Consider the following 21894-nt stretch of genomic DNA (forward strand, 5'->3'; position numbering starts at 1 on the left):
AAAATTAAAAACAGTTTTTGCTTTGTCATGAGGGGAAAAAATGCTTTAACCTCTACGGGATCGGTGTCCCGTATACGGGACAGTTGAGCTAACGTGCGCTAATGTGATTAGCATGACTGTTGTAAGTAACAGCAAACCTTCGAGGACATAGACCTGTCTTATATGGGCAGAAAGCTTACATTCTTGTTAATCTAACTGCACTGTTCAATTTACAGTAGCTATTACAGTGAAAAAATACCATGCTATTGTTTGAGGAGAGTGCGCAACAACAAAAAACTTACAATGGCAACTGGTTTGATACATTGACCTCTGAAGGTAAATAATGTACTTACATTCAGTAATCTTGCTCTGATTTGTCATCCTGAGGGTCCCAGATATAAAATGTAGCATCGTTTTGTTTGATAAAATACATTTTTATATTCAAATGTAGGAACTGGGTTTTAAAGTTTGAACCCCTGCTGTCTCTGGCTCCACACCCACCGCGCCCGGCCATCTAGATGTGTGAAAGTTAGTCTATAAGATAATGATCCATCATGTATGACATTCCTGGGAGTGTGTAAACTTACATTTTGTATTACCATATCATTTTTGTATGTTCTCTATAGTTATTTACTTGAAAATGTATCAATTGACCATTTTGGCACATTTGGGCAGACTTGATACAAAATAGTCCAGTATTGCAATGCTTCACTTGATCAATCTGAAACTTTGCACACACACACTGCTGAATTGCGCCTAAACTGCAGTATTATATTGTGGCCTTTCTCTTGAAACAAGGTTTTTCTTTGTTAGTATTATCTTTTACCAGATCTAATGTGTTATATTCTCTTACATTAATTTCACATTTCCACAAACTTCCAAGTGTTTCCTTTCAACTGGTGTCAAGAATATGCATATCCTTGCTTCAGGTTATGAGCTACAGACAGTTAGATTTGGGTATGTCATTTTAGGGTAAAATTGGAAAAAAGGGTCCGATCCTTAAGAGGTTAATCAATTTTAGAATAAGGCTGTAATGTAACAAAATGTGGAAAAAGTCAAGTGGTCTGAACTTTCCGAATTGCCTATACATTGCGGCTATTTCAGCTTGTCATTTGGGAATTGATCGTGCCACTCCAAGGGCTCATCCACTGGTGGTGCGGTTCCTAAAAGGGCCTAAAAGGGTGTGCACCAGCTCAGACCGGTCTCTAAACCTATTGAGGTCACTTGAGATTTAGCTTTGGTTTTGGGTGCTCTGTGTGAGGCCCCTTTGAACCACAGGAGGCTGTGGATCTGAGTGTCCTCTCCTACAAGAACTTCCTGCTCGTGGCTTTGGCCTCAGATATGCGTGTTGGGGACCTCCATGTGTTACAACCTTCCTGTAGTCAGTTCGCCCTGTGCGACTCTTAAGGTGATGTTGCGTCCAAATGCGGCCTTCACCCCAAAAGTCATGGCTATGTCCTAAAGGACTTAAGCTTTTGAGATATTTCCCTTTTCAACTCCTCCTTTTGCTTATGAAGAGCAACAGAGGTTACATGCCCTATGCCCGGTTCAAGCTTTACACACCTACATTGAGCGGCCCCGGCATATCCAGTTATGTGACCATCTTTTTACCTGTTTTGCTAATCCAGCTCACCAGCTTTTTGTCTGTTTTACTTATGAAGCTCGCGGCAGGGTGCTTTCTAAGCAGCGTCTCTCCCACTGGATTGTGGAGGCTATCTCCCTGGCATATAGCAGCAAGGGACAAGGGTTACCTAGCGGTGTATGCGCCCACTCCACTTGGGGTCTGGCAGCGTCTTGGGAGTAATTTAAAGGGTTGACTGTAGGGGATATTTGTGTTGCGGCGGGTTGGGTATCAGTGTGCTTACAGTGTCCTTACAGCTGGGACAGGGGAAGGTCACTAGGCAGCGTGCAGTGTGCGCAATACCCAGACTACCGCTTCTTGCAGGGTCGAGGTCTAGGTGGTCTGTTATTGGCCGTTTCATTTAGTATCCGCTGGGCTTGGCTTGTGGCGTGATTTAATTTCCCCATAGTTGTGTTGTACCAAGAGTACTGACTGAAAGGGGACGTAACATTATTTTTATTTTTATTTTATTTCACCTTTATTTAACCAGGTAAGCCAGTTGAGAACGAGTTCTCATTTACAACTGCGACCTGGCCAAGATAAAGCAAAGCAGTGCGATAAAGACAACAACACAGTTACATTTGGGGTACACAAAACATAAAGTTAAAAATACAACAGAAAATATATATACAGTGTGTGCAAATGTAGGACGTTTTGGAGGTAAGGCAATAAATAGGCCATAGTGCAAAATAGTTACAATTTCGTATTAACACTGGAATGATAGATGTGCAAAAGATGATGTGCAAATAGAGATACTGGGGTGCAAATTAGCAAAATAAATAACAATATGTGGATGAGGTAGTTGGATGGGCTAATTACAGATGGGCTGTGTACAGGTGCAGTGATCGGTAAGCTGCTCTGACAACTGACGCCTAAAGTTAGTGAGGGAGATAAGAGTCACCAGCTTCAGAGATTTTTGCAGTTCGTTCCAGTCATTGGCAGCAGAGAACTGGAAGGAATGGCGGCCAAATGAGGTGTTGGCTTTGGGGATGACCAGTGAGATATATACCTGCTGGAGCGCAGACTACGGGTGGGTGTTGCTATGGTGACCAGTGAGCTAAGATAAGACGGGGATTTGCCTAGCAGTGATTTATAGATGACCTGGAGCAAGTGGGTTTGGCGACGAATATGTAGTGAGGGCCAGCCAACCAGAGTGTACAGGTCACAATGGTGGGTAGTATATGGGGCTTTGGTGACAAAACGGATGGCACTGTGATAGACTACATCCAATTTGCTCAGTAGAGTGTTGGAGGCTATTTTGTAAATGACATCGCCGAAGTCAAGGATCGGTAGGATAGTCAGCTTTACCAGGGCATGTTTGGCAGCATGAGTGAAGGAGGCTTTGTTGCGAAATAGGAAGCCGATTCTAGATCTAACTTTTGATTGGAGATGCTTAATGTGAGTCTGGAAGGAGAGTTTACAGTCTAACCAGACACCTAGGTATTTGACTATATTATGACTATAACTACAGTTCCCTGAAGGAGGGAAACGAGATACAACACCAGTTTGGCCCCGCACCGTCCGTTCCTGGGCTCGGTGAAGAGCAGTATTTAATTGAAGGAGTAAATCCAAGCCTCATGCTTGTGGAAGGCCGGGCTTCCAGCGAGGTGCTGATTTCATTGGCCTTGTCAGGCTTGATTTTAGTTCTTCAATCGAGGTTGCGGGGGTGCGACTACACCATAGTTGTGTTGTACCTCGTTTCCCTCCTTCAGTGAACAGTAGTTATAGTCATAACGTTACGTTTTGGCCCTCCTGAATACCTTTTATGAAGTTACTTGTGAGCTTCTGTATTTGACCTACAAATCAAATCTGGTCTCAACCCCTTCCTCCCTGCTCACTGTGGCACCATCCCACATGCTCTGGAGACCACACGGTTGGCTAAAAATGACATGGGGGCAGGAGCTAAGGGGGACAGGGCAGACATATCAGCATGCAGCTGTCATTCTGATGCCTTCTGGTTGTGTGGCTGTCACTTCCCCTAAGGACTTGCCTGGCAGAGGTGGGGGGAGATCATGAGTGAGAAAGCTTAGCTCTTTTGGGACAAGAGGTGGGACAGACTGTACATTTGGTGCGACTGAGCCTGGTTTATACTGACTTGGAAACAAAGTGAGTTTGTCAGCCAATCCAAAGGGTCAAACTGGGAATTAAGGGAATAGTCTTTTACAGATTTACAAGAGTCCAAGGCACTTTTTCTTTGACTCGCACTCAACGTGTTCAAGCCAAGGACCGGCTCAAGAGCGGTGAGAAGCAAGAGAAACCAGCCAGGGGAAAGAAAGGTGAAAGGCAGAGGCAATCAACTTCCAAAAGGCAATACTGGGAGCTGTTAATGCAACATGATCCTGTGGGTCTTGCCCTAAAAATACCACCAGGCAGGAGAGTGTGCACAGGCTGTATCTGCCTAATTGCTAGGTAATGATCAATTTGTTTTGCCTTTTATCCCAACTGGACTTCAAAAGCCATGACAAAAAACATTTTGCCTTGGGCATTTTGAAGGTAATCTAATCCAATCCAATGTAATGAAGTTGATTTGCTTTAGAACTTTGATAGCAGAAGTTAAAGGGATATTTTATTGCATTATATGAGCCCTTTCAAACTACTTTAAAAGTTAGTGTTATGCTTGAAAGCCTAATTTTTTTTAATAATAATCAAAATGTGGGAAACTTACTTTTAATCAGCTCTCGAATCACTCAACGTCAACTATCATAAAGAAATTAAGAAAAAGGGTCCAGTAACCATTGGGACCCATTTTGAATACACAACATATGCTATTATAAGAAGGCATCACTGTGACAATGAAAAAGGCAGAGGTGCAGATGACCCTGAAGAAGGGAGAGGATGAGGGGGCGCGCAGCGTCCCTAGCCCCATCTTCCTGCCAAAGCGGGCCAAAGCCAATCCTAACACCGACCAGACGGTCCCCGACTCGGGGGCCTCCGTTTTTCCCACCCAGACCCCTCCGGTGTTTGTACGCAAAATGAGGAACGCCGCTGTGGGTACTGGCTGCGACATCCGCCTGAAAGTGGCAGTGGCTGGAGACCCGCAGCCCTCACTCTACTGGTACCACAACGATGACCTGCTGAATATGGATAATCAGGAATACGGGGGCCTCTGGATCAGGGACTGCAAGCCCAGCGACGCCGGCCTTTACACCTGCATTGCCAACAACCATCTTGGGGAGGCGCGGAGTAGCGCCGTGCTCGCCGTCCTGGACCTGGGGGAAGGTAATGTAGACGGATGACTTATCCTATTGTTTTCTGTTAAAAGTCCCTGACCTCTTTTTCAATGTGTTTTTCTATTAAGTTCTACTGAAAACATGTAGCAGTTTGTTATTTTATTGAAAGTTCTGGAACAATCAAAGATGTTTTGGGGCCATGTTTTGGTGTCCCCTCTTACATGCCTCAAATAATACTCCCATGTGTTGCAAGCCATTCACACTTATGAGTATTGATCTAAGAATATGTGGGCAAATGAGGTTTGAGATCATTTAGAAATACTTCAGCCATTTACATTATCTCCACATTGTTTTATACCATTATATCATGACATGACAGTTTACCTATTGAATGCTCAAAGCTTGTGAAAAGTTGAAGGGTTCACATAAATGCCATAATGAATCATTCAACTGAACCAGTCATAATGCGTCATTTGATTTGTAGCTATGTTTGTGCAGCGCTAAAGAGGGATTAATACTGAAGAGCAACAAAGACACAGTGACAATGTCATAATGGACAACTTGTCCAACAGGCTTTACATTTGTAATGGTGGATCACAGGGAAGAGTTGGGTAACACTTGACATACATCCTGCAAGTATAATGCATCATGATATAGTCATACAAGGCATTATAACTACATGTCCCCCTTATGATGTCGTATTATCATTTATGATGATCCTGACTAACCAGCCATTTTGAGTCAGTTGAAATGTTGATACATAGAGACATACCATATTATAAAGCTTTGTGTGAGACATAATTAAGGATGAAGCATTATACCCGCATGCTTCAAGTTAAGTGTTACCAACCGTTGTATAGGGGTGGAGTGCTTTATCCTCCTGGGTTACCTTGTTTAGTCTTGATGACTGAATCCTGAGGCCTGTTTTGTGGCTGCAGGAGTGATAGGATATCCAAAATCACTGCAAAGAAGGACGGCAGCCGATAGAGAAGGCTTGTTACTTTGGGGTTGTGTTTGTAAGCTGCATCAGGCTAATAAAGTAATAGTCTAATAACGTCTTGAACTTGCCATAATCTCAAATATAATTATATAATATAATGTATTGTAGCATGGCTCTGTCTTGTTTGGAGTTCTTGGGTCCTGGATCAGCAGGTCGTTCAAGATGACAAAATTGGATGTCTATCCATGTCCTGAGGATGTCGGGAAATGCTTTCAAAACCGGCCACTAGGGACAACAGTGAGCACTATTACTATCAAGTACGCTTGGGTTTTGCTAGGGTGTTGTGGACAGGGGTGGTAGATGTGTGACTCTGGATTAGAAGGTTGTGTATTCGATCCCAGTTGTGGACACTGTTTTTTTTTTACCCTATCCCAAACCTTCACCCTTACCTTAACCATTCGGAATGAGTGCCTAAATTTAACCCTTAACCTCGAAATTACAGAGCAGTAGGAGCAACAAAAACACTTCGGAATTTGACGTTTGGAGCAAGTTAGAAATGTGACATTTGGAGAACATGGATGAATGTCTAATTCTGCAGGGAGACTGTGAGAGCTTGTTGCCTGGATATCTTTCCACCTCTTCCAGCAGAAAGTAAATCATGCTAGCCTATGAATGTATTTTTTCATTTCAGGCTACCTGGATGTATGTTTAATCTATGATATTAAAAACATGATAATATGCAGTGGCAGTGTGATTGAATCTAGCTCTCAGTCTTACATCTAGTCTCACATACGGATCTGTATGTGTGTACAAACATTTGTAAGGTATGCGCTCATTATTAAATCAGTGACACCCTTTAGTTGTATGAAAATCAGCTATGTGAGTGTTCACCCACAAAATTGTCACACTACTGAGCCAAGCTGAGCTGAGCTAAACCAAGCTGTACTGGGCTGACCTGGTTACGCATCTAACATAGTTGCTGGAACCGTGCTGAAAAGCAAAGTGTGAACATATCAGAGCAAGCACAGTTTGGTTCAGGTCGGGACGATAGTATGAAAAGTGTAATATGCTGCTTGGAAATACCTAAATATGCCTTTGTCTTTTGGCCATGTTTGTCTTGTAGGATGGGTTGACTGGTCTTGATCATCAGATGTAATACCAGGTATTCAGTGGTATACAGAGCTGGCGGTTTTACCCTGGCTAAAGCATGCTCCCCATCAGAGGTGTTACTGTTTCAAACATGCCTAAGATCTCCTGGTCGCAATGCAGCTTCTTTCATTGCTGGCATTGGGTTCGATTTTTTAAGGAAGTCACTTTTACAGTTCAAATTGTTTGTGTGGAACAAGCATTCCATAAAATGGGATTATACCGCAGCTCATACTCTTGTGAATTTATTATGCAACAGTGTGGACTTTCTTGTTTTCGTACAGCAATTACAGTATGTGATTCAAATATCACCTGTATGCCATACTTTTTAGGACACCCTCACCTTCAACAGCCTCCCCTGTCTTTACTGTGACAAAGTGATTTTCGGTCAAACGGGTGTAGACAAATGATTTCTTGCTATTTGACACTTGAAACTCTGTCCTCACTTGAAACTCTGCGTTTCAGTCCTCAGCCCTGACTGTGCCTGGTCTACAGCTGTCCTATCAGTCATTGGTAGTACCTTACCCCTCTGCCTCTCTCTCTCTCTCTCTCTCTCTCTCTCTCTCTCTATCCCCTTTCCCCCTCATCTCTCCACTGCATGTTATTTATACCCATGGAATGTGCCAGGCCTTAGATTTGTGTAATGTTAATAGGCCACAGTGTCTCCAATTACACAGGAAGACATCACAGCTAATAATAGACCTACCCCCTGGAAGAGGTTTTCGGCGGTCTCTATTATCAGAACTAAAATCTGAATGACCAGGGAATGAGGCAAATTTGATTTCAAACCCACACATCCTCTCAAAACAACTCTAACCAACTTCAAGGACCTATGTATGCCTGATGGTGATACTATATTCTGAAGATGCCAACTCAGTACAGTAGATATCCGTGGTCAGCCTATAGGCCCAGGGAGTTTGATTTTAGCTAAACTGGCTAAATGAGAATCTTATTGGTGAGGGTTAGGACGGTTACCTGGCCAGCACCACACAAACACTAGGCCTTTTAATACTTGGCTCAGACAGAGGTCGGCTTCACCTCGTGCTTAGTGATCGCAGGCATTCTGAATGGGTGCCAATGACAATTTATTCTAAATAATAAGTAGGAAAACTCTTTGCCATTGTTATGATGTCCTCAGATCTACTTTAGATATGCCAATGATGTGGCTATGTGACCCAGAGGAGGCAGAGGTTGGATTTTAAGATAGCTAGCTAAAAGCTAGGTTGGATCTTAGCTACTTTTCTAGCTCTACACGGTCTTGGATATAGTCTAGCTCTACATGGACTCAGATAATAGGCTAGCTATATCTTCACGTTCATGGATATCCAAGCAGTGAGAGGAGCAGTAGACACAAGACATGCCAGCTTTTGGACAAAAGTATAATTTGAACTGTATGAACCGGGTGCTACTAAATTCATGTCTAGCCAGCTATTTTAGCTAATCTGGTGCTCTTCATTCAATCCTAGCTAGCTAGCTAACATTACACTATATCTAAACTAAATTTGACAACACCATAATGACAAAGGGTATCCTTGCCTTCTTTTGAAATGTCAAGCCACTATAGTGCACGTACAAAATCATTGTTAAATCACAGTAAAGCCGTTAAACCCATGACTAGGTGCTCTAATCACTTTTTTTATTTGAACTGGCCTTATTGGTCTTTTGCATGTTGGCTTGCAAATATTTTGTATAATTAAAAATTTGAAGAAGTGGATAGATTCTCTCTCTCTCTCTCTCTCTCTCTCTCTCTCTCTCTCTCTCTCTCTCTCTCTCTCTCTCTCTCTCTCTCCTCTCTCTCTCTCTCTCTCTCTCTCTCTCCTCTCTCTCTCTCTCTCTCTCTCTCTCTCTCTCTCTCTCTCTCTCTCTCTCTCTCTCTCTCTCTCTCTCAAAATAACCCCCACTATGGACAATATGCATTTTGAAATTGTACTGAGTGCCCCATTCACTTATTTAGATCATTGGACATTAAGGTGATAAGGAATGAAAGGAAGCCATTTAAGACTATTTTATTAAATTGCAAACGTGTTGTTTCACAATGTTTGAAAAAGCTGATGCTTGGAAGGCCAAAATCAAAATATCAATTGAGCATTTTAAATTCTGTCTGTAATTCCATTTTGAATGGGCTGACTGGTGTTAAATCTAACAACAGTGCTCCTGTTACTACTGAATAAAAAGGTACACAGGCTTCAACCAGCCAGCTGCAAGTTGAAAACAGTCCACATCATGCGGATAATCATATTCAGTGAGTAACATAACAAAAAACATTTAGGCATGAGGAGACAGTGGGACAGATTGACTAAATATTTGCACCTGTTAGTTACAAGTAAAAGACAAGAAACAAAGTTAAACCATATAAACTCTTCACTTATTCCTTCTCATTACCTTCAGTTGACCTTTTGTTCCATCGTTTATGTTTCATGGAAATAGCAAATGCACATTTAGCACCAGTGCAAATGCTTAGTAAATCTGATCCAGTGACTTTAGTTCATATGGTTGCATCATTGTTTGTTATTTATTGTTCTTTATTATTTGCTCTAGAGTTGGTCAGAGTTTTTGTAAGTTTCATGGTTTTTGAGACCAGCGGACATGACATGAGGCAACATGGCAGTGGCATCAGAAACCTGACAACGCAAGGGGGGAGCGAGGGGGATTTCCAACCCATTGCTCGGATTCCACTGAACATATGAACAGGGGGACAGTGAGAAGAGCAGGAGAAGGAAAGAGGGGTAACAACAAGATGGGGCAAAAAAAGAGGTTCACAGACAGCTTTGTGAATTGCAAAGTGTAAGCAATGGTTGGAGAGAAAGGGAGAGTAGGGTAATTAACAATATAATAAGCAATTTATCATCTAACCAAGTTTCCAATATCCAGCAGCTCAATATGGTTCTTCCTCACAAAGAATGGTCAGGGTTTGAAATATGTGTTCATACACAAGTTATCAGGAAGCAATTGAGTTGGCCACCCTTGCGCTAGGTTATGTATCAGATCTAACTAATCTGGGGCAGATTTTATGGATGGACTAGAGAAACGTAGAAGCTAATTACTTTGTACATTTTACACCTCTACTACTTTTGCCAATACATCCTTGAAACTAGCATGGATGCCTGGATACCAGTCTTTTTTTTCTTTTTAACATTCCCCTCCTTGTAATCCGTGGCATATGACACTGAGTACAAGGAGTGGGGTGTTAGCTAAAAATACTGGTACCCAGACTGCCTTGAAACAACTAGAGGGTACAAGTTTCTTTGCATTTCACTCTGATTTTGGTTTACAGTGAAAATGATTTCTGAAACATTATAATAGGCCTACATGTTTACGTTGTTACAAAGTTGTTGAACTACAGAAAAATCCATTCTCATTTGGACCATAATAGCTATAGAAAAATAGTTTATTAAAATACAGTTGTTATCAATCACGTACAATCATTTTTTGGAACAATCTTTTTGATTTTCAATACAGTCTACTAAAGACATATAACTCTGTTGTCACGCCCTGACTCAGGGGACGCTTATATGTTGAGTCAGGGTGTGTATATTCCTTGTTGTGCTTTGTCCATGTTGTATATTCTAGTATGTGTGGATCTATGCTTGCCGTTGTGGTTCCCAATCAGAGGCAGCTGTCGCTTGTTGTCTCTGATTGGGGACAGTACTTAAGCAGCCTATTGGCACAGTCTAGTTGTGGGATCTTGTTCCGTGTAAGGTATGGTGTGTGTGCTACCTTGGACTTCACGTTTCGTTTCATTTGTTGTTTTGTCGTGGTGTTTATCAGTAAATAAACATATACGTATATCACGCTGCGCCTTGGTCTGACCCGTCATTCAACGAACGTGACAGAAGATCCCACCAAACGAGGACCAAGCAGCGTGCCCAGGCAGAGCGAATAGCCATGTCACAGGTGGGCAAATTGTGGTCATGGGAAGAGATATTTGCGGGGAGAGGACCATGGGCTAAGGTAGATGCCCAGGCAGGAGAGGAGCAACGGCAACACGGAGGAGGCCGGTCGAGGAGGAAGCCCGAGAAGTAGCCCCAATAAAAAATGTTGGGGGGCACACGGGGTGGTTGGCGGAGCCGGCCCGGCATGTTCCTGCTCCTCGCACCAAGCCAGTGGTGAGCGTCGCCAGTCCAGCCCGTTCCTGCAACTCGCACCAAGCCAGTGGTGCGTGTTCCTAGTCAGGTCCGGCCCGTGCCTGCTCCTCGCACCAAGCCAGTGGTGCGCGTCGCCAGTCCGGCCCGGCCCGTTCCTGTCCCTCGCACCAAGATAGTGGTGCGCGTCGCCCGCCCGGCCCAGCCTGTTGCTGCTCCTCGCACCAAGCCAGTGGTGCGCGTCGCCAGCCCGGCCTGTTCCTGCTCCTCGCACCAAGCCAGTGGTGCGCGTCAATCAGCTGCTCCACTCCGGAGCCAGAGCAGTCCGCTCCACCGGTGCCTGATCCAGTGCCGGTCAGCTGTTCCACTCCGGAGCCAGAGCAGTCCGCTCCACCGGTGCCTGATCCAGCTCCGGTCAGCTGCTCCACTCCGGAGCCAGAGCAGTCCGCTCCACTGGTGCCTGATCCAGCTCCGGTCAGCTGCGCCACTCCGTAGCCAGAGCAGTCCGCTCCACCAGTGCCTGATCCAGCTCCGGTCAGCGGCTCCACTCCGGAGCCAGAGCAGTCCGCTCCACCGGTGCCCAGTCCAGCTCCGGTCAGCGGCTCCAGTCCAGACCATGACGTCAGCCCCTCTCCAGGTTCGGGGTCTCCCACACCAGGGTCCAGACAGGGCCTGGCGTATCGTGGGAGGAAGGAGAGGGGAAGCAGCGCGTCGAGGTCCAGACCAGACCAGGGGCGCAACAGGGAGGCGGAGAGTGAGAGGTCGTCACGACCCGAGCCGGATCCGCCTCCGAGGCGGAATGCCCACCCGGCCCCTACCCTGTTATGTTTATGTTGTGCGGTCGGAGTCCGCACCTTTGGGGGGGGGGGTACTGTCACGCCCTGACTCAGGGGACGCTTATATGTTGAGTCAGGGTGTGTATATTCCTTGTGCTTTGTCCATGTTGTGTATTCTAGTATGTGTGGATCTATGTTGGCCGGTGTGGTTCCCAATCAGAGGCAGCTGTCGCTCGTTGTCTCTGATTGGGGACCATACTTAAGCAGCCTATTGGCACAGTCTAGTTGTGGGATCTTGTTCCGTGTAAGGTATGTTGTGTGTGCTACCTTGGACTTCACGTTTAGTTTCATTTGTTGTTTTGTCGTGGTGTTTATCAGTAAATAAACATGTACGTATATCACGCTGCGCCTTGGTCTGACCCGTCATTCAACGAATGTGACATCTGTGGCATTTCGCAAAACAGTAAATGCATTTTAAAAAGGTATTTGCCTTGTCAAAACATAACTACATTAGTCCAAACTATATGATACACTGTCAAAATTGCAAATACATTCGTGCAAGAACCCGACTGTCTGCAAAAAGATTAACACAAACATACATTCCTCTTCCGTCTAAACTGGCAAAACAGAAAGTTAGTCTGTCTTTAAAAAAATCCCAGTAGATCAATACATTTTCTTTGCAGTCACTAAATCATGCTTTAATACATAGTTCACCAAACAATTTCATACACATCAAATCAAATATTATGCCTGATCAAAAATAAAATGGGAAATAAGCACATCGTGTGCAGGATTAATTCATTTGTATCATCACAATCCAATTCCATGTATTCAATATATAGGCTGGTCTGCTCATATTAGCAGACTTTCCATGGGCAAGCAGAAACACAATCCCCAACAGAAAAAAAGGAAGTGAATACAGTGGATGAACACAACTGATATGAATGTATACAGTGCATTCGGAAAGTATTCAGACCCCTTCCCTTTTTCCAAATGTTGTTACATTACAGCCTTATGCTAAAATTGACACAATACCCCATAATGATGAAGGTTTTGGACATTTATGGGGAAAAAAACTAAAACAGAAATACCTTATTTACATAAGTATTCAGACCCTTTGCTATGAGACTCGAAATTGAGCTCAGGTGCATCCTGTTTCCATTGATCATCCTTGAGATGTTTCAAGGATTGAACTTGATACAACTTGATCCGAGTCCACCTGTGGTAAACTCAATTGGTTGGACATGATTTGGAAAGGCACACACCTGTCTATATAAGATCCCACAGTTGACAGCGCATGTCAGAGCAAAAACCAAGCCATGAAGTCAAAGGAATTGTCCGTAGAGCTCCGAGACAGGATTTTGTCGAGGCACAGATCTGGGGAAAGATACTAAAACCTTTCTGCAGTATTGAAGGTCCCCAAGAACACAGTGGCCTCCATCATTCTTAAATGGAAAAAGTTTGGAACCATCAAGACTCTTCCTAGAGCTGGCCGGCCGGCCAAACTGAGCAATCAGGGGAGAAGGGCCTTGATCAGGGAGGTGACCAAGAACCCGATGGTCACTCTAACAGAGCTCCAGAGTTCCTCTGTGGAGATGGGAGAACCTTCCAGAAGGACAACCATCCCTACAGCACTCCACCAATCAGACATTTATGGTAGAGTGGCCAGATGGAAGCCACTCCTCAGTAAAAGGCACATGCCAGCCCAATTGGAGTTTGCCAAAAGGCACCTAAAGGACTCTCAGACCATGAGAAACAAGATTCTCTGGTCTGATGAAACCAAGATGGAACTCTTTGGCCTGAATGCCAAGCGTCACATCTGGAGGAAACCTGGCACAATCCCTTCGGTGAAGCATGATGGTGGCAGCATCATGCTGTGAAGATGTTTTTCAGCGGCAGGGACTGGGATACTAGTCAGGATCGAGGGAAAGATGAACGGAGCAAAGTGCAGAGAGATCCTTGTTGAAAACCTGCTCCAGAGCGCTCAGGACCTCAGACTGTGGTGAAGGTTCACCTTCCAACAGGACAACAACCCTAAGCACACAGTCAAGACAACGAAGGAGTGGAATGTCCTTGAGTGGCCCATCCAGAGCCCGGACTTGAACCCGATCTAACATCTCTAGAGAGACCTGAAAATAGCTGTGCAGCAACACTCCCCATCCAACCTGACAGAGCTTGAGAGGATCTGCAGAGAAGAATGGGAGAAACTCCCCAAATACAGGTGTGCCAAGCTTGTAGCGTCATACCCAAGAAGACTCAAGGCTGTAATCGCTGCCAAAGGTGCTTCAACAAAGTACTGAGTAAAGGGTCTGAATACTTATGTAAATGTGATATTTTCGATTTTTTTTATTTGTAACACATTTGCAGAAATGTCTAAAAATCTGTTTTTGCTTTGTCATTATGGGGTATTGTGTTTAGATTGATAAAATAAAATAAATGTAATCCATTTTAGAATAAGGCTGTAATGTAACAAAATGTGGAAAAAGTCAATGGGTCTGAATACTTTCCGTATGCACTGTTGGCCTCAATGTTAGAGATGATGATTTAGGAGTGACCCAAAGTTACTTAGAAGTAACTCAACTTCATTCTCTGCATCTCTGCATGTCCGTAATGTTGTAAAGAAATCATAAAAATAGACAGTTGCCTAGATCTTTCCCTATACAATTTTGTACAGTAGTACTTACTGATTTCTGGAAACTGGGAACACATTTGCAACCCTTTCTCTTCTGATGAAAACAATGTGTTGATATTTTGTGAACAAACACTTTACAGTGAATTTTGTATTCATTGATGACAATCAAAGTTTTGCAAAAGTGGGTCTAAGATATGCAACCCAGGTATAAAGGCAAGAAAATGATCCCAACATTCTGCAAATGTGTTTAAGCATTTGATCATTGTTGTTCTGCTATAGGCACGTTTAATCATCATTCAAAAAAATTATTATAAGCAATTAAGAAAAACTGTGATTTGAAACTTAAATGTAATACATGTCTTGTACAAACCCAGTGACACTTTACTTGAATAGTCCATCTGTAGATGCTCAACAAACAGACTATCAGTAACATGTCAACAGCATATCTGTTGACTTGCATCATGTTACTGATAGTCTGTTGGTGGTCCTCTGTTGCTCAATTGGTAAAGCACAGCGCTTGAAACATCAGAATCATGATTCCCGCAGGGACCATCCATATGAAAAATATATGCACGCATGACTTGGATGAAAGTGTCTGCTAAATTGCATATTATAGTTTGTTGAGGATCTACAGATGGACTATCCAATCTAAGTGTTGACTCTTTTTCCACTTATTGTCAGTTTGCAAATAACATATTTTCCATTGTGTTACATGTTTGTTCAGCTTGCCTCTTCCTGACTAAATTATTCATAAGGGTGTTTGACGTTTGATAGTTTTGTCTGCTCAAAAATATGGATTTTTTGGGTGCAAACCAGGCTGGAGGGTCACTGTAGCCTACATATAGAAGAAAACACATAGAAAAATCACATGGTAAAAAATAATTTGAAAAATGTCACATATAAAAGAAAATGTGTTGAAATGTTGAAATGTGAAGTTTCACATGTACATTTTTCACCTGTTTTTCCCTCATGTGAAAAAAAAATCCACATCTTCATTTTAACCACTTCCTGCTACATCTGGTCTCCCATCCAGGGACCGACCAGGACCGACCCTGCTTAGCTTCAGAGACTAACCAGCAGGGTGTTATGTTGCTGGAATGAATGTGCAAAAACTTGCAACTGGAAAAAAGGCAGCGAAAGCAAAGGCCAGGGTAACATAACCAAAGATAGGGAAAATTGCAGAAAGAGGGAGGCGTTTTATTTAGTCGCATAATAATAAAAAAAAAAGGTTTTGCTTGAAATGAATGGCTCAAAAGTGACTCACTCACTAGAGTAATAGCACTATTAGTCTATTATAGGTGTTTAAAGCGCCAATCCTTAATTGAAACATTAACAAAATGTTCTCTCCTCCACAGTTTCAGTAAAAATAAGAAAATGGCTGGAGAAATGCAGCCACTCTCAAATCCATAGTGGTCCTCTGTAGCTCAGCTGGTAGAGCACGGCGCTTGTAACGCCAAGGTAGTGGGTTCGATCCCCGGGACCACCCATACACAAAAAAAATGTATGCACGCATGACTGTAAGTCGCTTTGGATAAAAGCGTCTGCTAAATGGCATATTATTATTTATTATTATGATGCAAGGGCTGACCATCCATAATATCAAAATTATAGTTTAACCATGTTTTTAGTGGTTGTTTACATTTACTTTGTTTATAAACATTGAAGTAAAAAAAGTTATATTTTAGGTTCTGATGGGGTACGACAGTTGATCTAAGCTCATGGTGTATTTATACTTTATATTCTTGAAGAATCAATGGGTACATATCATTAATTTATAAGTCAAAAAATGGACGTAGCAACCATACTGCAGAACTACAGTATGTCGCCATTTGAACGTGATTCATTAACCTGCCCCCCCCCAAAAAACAAATCACGTGTGGAATCACATGTGAATGTGAGATTTTCACGTGGAGTTTTCTTACATGTGAAACTGCATATCCGATTTTCACATGTAAAAGTTTTTAACATGTGAAACGGCAAAAACATGTTATTCTCCTCACATGTGAAAAGGTGAATTCTAATTTTTAACATGTGAACTCTAAATGTAATACTTGTGCAAATATGGTGAAATTTAAGGTCAACATTTGTTGAAAACAGCTATTTCACAAGTGAAAATGTGATTTCACATGTGGAAATGCGATTCCACTTGTGAAAATTCGATTCCGAAACTGCAAATTTGACATGTGCTGTTCTTGTTAGGGAAAATATAGCCCTCAGCTCGTTTGATGTCACATTCAATAGTTCATCAGGGTTGCAGAGAAGTGAGGAGGGTCCTGACTAGCATCCTCTCTTCAATGCTTATCTTCTCTCTACTGCACACAACATTGCCTCATTAAGCCAACCAAGGACTGTTATCAAGACAGAGACTTCGGAAAGGAAAAAAATTAAGAAAACACAGGGAAAGAAATGTCGACCTACGCTTCTTCACAGCACTATTATCAGGAGACGCTGATTCAGTCCCACTGCTGCCTCTCTGCCTCGTTCTCCCTGAGACAGGCCTGGGGGAATGCACTCGCTGTCACTGGCTACTGTTGTGAGACGCAGATTATTCTTTCTGAAAAGCTAATAATATTTGGTGCTCTTCTGCCTGTCGACACAACCATCTGTGCTTTACAGAGGTGGCATTCTTTACTGATCCAGATCGACCCTCAGGAGGATCAGTGAGTGATAAAGATAATGATAATCATTGTAATGACCCAGGGCAGGCATGAAGAAAACCAGGTAAAATAAATGCCTCCAGGTGAGTTCAAACTGTTTGTATCTTCACCTGTCCTGAAAGAATCTAACATAATGATTTCATTTGTAGTCCAATAAAAATGGTGTATACTCGCATTTGTATATTGTCATGCAGGTTAATTTCATAATGCAGCATGCTTTATGATGAGTAGGACTTGATCTACACACTAATTCATTACATTTAAAAAAGAATTCATGATTATATATGATGGCATGATATGCAATGATTTATCTAAATGTGTTAGTGGAGAATGAGCATTACCCCCGGACCAATATGGGCAGTAGACAACACATTTCTAGGTTCAGATGCAATGGAGATGATGAGAGGTTGTCAGGTTGATCCATTTGCAGGGATTATTATTCTCACAATCTGGCAATGTTGTTATTCACAGAGGACCTCTTTTTCCAGAAAGATTAGCAGCCATCTGGAATTAGCAATCCTGGATAACCCTTTTTAACTAGCCTATAAGAATTTCCAAAACACTTTTGTTGATCTGAGAAAAGGTTGCATCCTGAACGACTTGTCTAGGTGACAACCATTGTCATATTTACCAGCCTGTCAGCTAATAACACTAGGCACTTACGAAAGAAAAGTACCTTATGCCATATTATTTATGCCCCAGGCTATTGTATCACATGACCCAGGGTCGGCTCTAGCCTTTTGGGGGCCCTAAGCGAGATTTTATTGGAAGGCCCCCACCTCACTGCAAAACATTTTAGTGGCCCCCCTCTTGAGGGCGGAGAGAAACATTTTAGTTGTATAGTTCATTTTCTACAATTCTACACATTTTGCCAAGACCTACACCACCGGTCAAAAGTTTTAGAACACCTACTCATTCAAGGATTTTTCTTTATTTGTACTATTTTCTACATTGTAGAATAATAGTGAAGACATCAAAACTATGAAATAACACATAGGGAATCATGTAGTAACCAAGAAAGTGTTAAACAAATGAAAATATATTATATATTTGAGATTCTTCAAATAGCCATCCTTTGCCTTGATGACAGCTTTGCACACTCTTGGCATTCTCTCAACCAGCTTCACCTGTAATGCTTTTCCAACAGTCTTGAAGGAGTTCCCACATATGCTGAGCACTTGTTGGCTGCTTTTCCTTCACTCTGCCGTCCGACTCATCCTAAACCATCTCAATTTGGTTGAGGTCGTGTGATTGTGGAGGCCAGGTCATCTGATGCAGCACTCCATCACTCTCCTTCTTGGTCAAATAGCCCTTAAACAGCCTGGAGGTGTGTTGAGTCATTGTCCTGTTTAAAAACAAGGATAGTCCCACTAAGCCCAAACCAGATGGGATGGCGTATCGCTGCAGAATGCTGTGGTAGCCATGCTGGCAAAGCACCCCCACACCATAACACCTCCTCCTCCATGCTTTACGGTGGGAAATACACATGCGGAAATCATCCGTTCACCCACACCGCGTCTTATAAAGACACGGCGGTTTGAACCAAAAATCTCCAATTTGGACTCCAGACCAAAGGACACATTTCCACCGGTCTAATGTACATTGCTCATGTTTCTTGGCCCAAGCAAGTCTCTATTGGTGTCCTTTAGTAGAAGTTTCTTTGCAGCAATTCGACCATGAAGGCCTGATTCACACATTCTCCTCTGAACAGTTGATGTTGAGATGTTTCTGTTACTTGAACTCTGGGAAAGCATTTATTTGGGCTGCAATTTTGGAGGCTGGTAACTCTAATGAACTTATCCTCTACAGCAGAGGTAACTCTGGGTCTTCCATTCCTGTGGCAATCCTCATGAGAGCCAGTTTCAACATAGCGCTTGATGGTTTTTGCAACTGCACTTGAAGAAACTTTCAAAGCTCTTGAAATGTTCCGTATTGACTGTCCTTCATGTCTTAAAGTAATGATGGACTGTCATTTCTCTTTGTTTATTTGAGCTGTTCTTGCCATAATATGGACTTGGTTTTTTACCAAATAGGAATATCTTCTGTATACCCCCCCATCCCCCGTCCCCCGTCCCCCCCGAACCTTGTCACAACACAACTGATTGGCTCTATACTTGGCTCTATCCTTCTTTCCTTCTGATGGTTTTTGCAACTGCACTTGAAGAAACTTTCAAAGCTCTTGAAATGTTCCGTATTGACTGTCCTTCATGTCTTAAAGTAATGATGGACTGTCATTTCTCTTTGTTTATTTGAGCTGTTCTTGCCATAATATGGACTTGGTTTTTTACCAAATAGGAATATCTTCTGTATACCCCCCCATCCCCCGTCCCCCGTCCCCCCCGAACCTTGTCACAACACAACTGATTGGCGTTTGAGCCAATCAGTTGTGTTGTGACAAGGTTCGGGGGGGACGGGGGACGGGGGATGGGGGGGTATACAGAAGATATTCCTATTTGGTAAAAAACCAAGTCCAAGAGCCAATCAGTTGTGTTGTGACAAGGTTCGGGGGGGACGGGGGACGGGGGATGGGGGGGTATACAGAAGATATTCCTATTTGGTAAAAAACCAAGTCCATATTATGGCAAGAACAGCTCAAATAAACAAAGAGAAATGACAGTCCATCATTACTTTAAGACATGAAGGACAGTCAATACGGAACATTTCAAGAGCTTTGAAAGTTTCTTCAAGTGCAGTTGCAAAAACCATCAGAAGGAAAGAAATTCCACAAATTAACTTTTAAGAAGGCACACCTGTTAATTGAAATGCATTCCATGTGACTACCTCATGAAGCTGGTTGAGAGAATGCCAAGAGTGTGCAAAGCTGTCATCAAGGCTATTTGAAGAATCTCAAATATAAAATATATTTTCATTTGTTTAACACTTTTTTGGATACTACATGATACCATATGTGATATTCCATAGTTCTGATGTCTTCACTATTATTCTACAATTTAGAAAATAGTAAAAATTAAGAAAAACCCTTGAATGAGTAGGTGTTCTAAAACTTTTCACCGGTAGTGTATGTCATGTTAATATGATATCTGAGTGAGAATGACAAACACAATCAATGGGGGCCCCCTGGAGGTCAGGGCCCTTGGGCACGTGCCCTGCCTGCCAGGTCGGTATTCGGCCATGACTACTACATGTTTAGATAGCTGGCTAGACTAACTACCAATCAGAAAATGTACATGGCTAATTGCCAACAAATTGAATGACTGACATAACAAGAGAAAAGCTGCTGATGCACAACCACATTTCGAAACTGAACTGTGTATTCTACTATTCTTACTCTCAATACTAAGTTGAGACCCCGACTGAGTTCCTAAATTAATTTTTTGGGGTCGGACCCCTAGCGGCCAGGGGCCCTAATCGGTCGCTTACGTCGATTATTCCTAGAGTCGGCCCTGACATGACCTTTGTTTACTTGCCACAATCTCAGAAATTAATAGTTTTCTTTGATAAGTTCTCTACCTAATACATGCTAGATAAGAATGAAGAGGGTGGATATTGTAACCTGCTGATCAGGTACTGTAGCAGCCTTTACTTCAACTTCAGAGAAGGCTGTTTTACAGCCCTACTCTCCCATGACTTGCTGTGTGTAAGGACTAAAAGGACCAGTCAAGTATGTCGGCCCTCTGTTGGCAGGTCACTCTGTATGTCCGTAATTTTGGAAAATGTAACAGGAGCCCTGGAGGCATGTTCCAGAGTGTCCCGGCACAGCAGAGTGGTCATGACAGCTCTGCGTCATTACAAGCCTGCTGGCACTGTCGTCATATCCCCCAGACTTTCTATTCAACAGCTGTAGGCTACAATCCCTGACGGCCTCTCTAAAAATGTCCCATTTGCAATAGCCATCCTGGGAGAAAACACATTACTCTCCACTCATTCACTCACTCACTCATCTCTCAAATGTTGCATCATATAGCACCAAAAATGCATATGAGCAAAGGAAAGGATATTATCCCTCTAATTGTATAATTATAACAGCAAAACATTTACTGTATTATATTTATGCATTGTAATACTGTTTAACATGGCATTAAATCACATTTTTTTCTCCTTTCATAAAACTGGCAACTCAAAGCAGCCATTTGGATCATCCACTCATGGTGTGTTCGGAGTTAGCAATAACAGGTTACTAGAACACATTACCTATGGAAGCTACAGGTAACTGACAAAATAATGGAAACACGCCATTAAATGAGGTATACAAAGTATATTGAAATCAGATTCTTCCACACAGGTGTGATTCCTGAGTTAATTAAGCAATTAACATTCCATCATACTTAGGGTCAAGTATAAAAATGCTGGGCAGGCCATTATTTTGGTAATGCCCCCATAGGTTGACAATGCCCCCATCCACAAAGCACGAGGGGTCACTGAATGATTTGATGAGCATGAAAACAATGTAAACCATATGCCATGGCTGTCTTAGTCATCGGATCTCAACCCAAGTGAACCCTTTTGGGAGATTCTGGAGCGGTGCCTGACAGAGCGTTTTCCACCACCTTCAACAAAACACCAATTGATGGAATTTCTTGTGGAAGAATAGAGTTCCAGACACTTGTAGAATCTGTGCCAAGGTGCATTGAAGCTGTTCTGGCTCATGGCGGCCCAACGCCCTATTAAGACACTTTGTTGGTGTTTCCTTTATTTTGTCAGTTACCTGTACATGTCAAGTATCTGATAGATGGTGGCATGCCCATTACTTCTATTTTTAATATATGATATGTTTGTTCATTTTGTTTTACAATTATTTTGGTCAAATATTGTATTAGTAAAAGTGTCAAAGGAAATCCTCTTTTTGTTGAATAACATTTTATCATCATCACAATGATCGCTATTGTTTCAAGCGATTTAACTTAGATCAATTGCACTTTTATTTTATTGT

The 21894-nt window shown here is 42.5% G+C and overlaps 1 protein-coding gene across 1 annotated transcript in view; it reads left to right on the forward strand.

Moving 5' to 3' along the window:
- Positions 1-4392: 4392 nt before the first annotated feature.
- Positions 4393-21894, forward strand: part of LOC311143741 (striated muscle preferentially expressed protein kinase-like) — a gene marked incomplete at both ends in the record, with an annotated part of 131903 nt that continues 114401 nt past the window's right edge. Inside the window, one exon of the mRNA XM_084179615.1 lies at positions 4393-4819. Coding sequence (XP_084035741.1) covers positions 4393-4819 — 427 coding nt within the window. The remainder of the gene's footprint in view (positions 4820-21894) is intronic.

This window comes from Coregonus lavaretus, assembly GCF_964263955.1.
Source record: "Coregonus lavaretus genome assembly, chromosome: 16".
NCBI lineage: Eukaryota > Metazoa > Chordata > Actinopteri > Salmoniformes > Salmonidae > Coregonus > Coregonus lavaretus.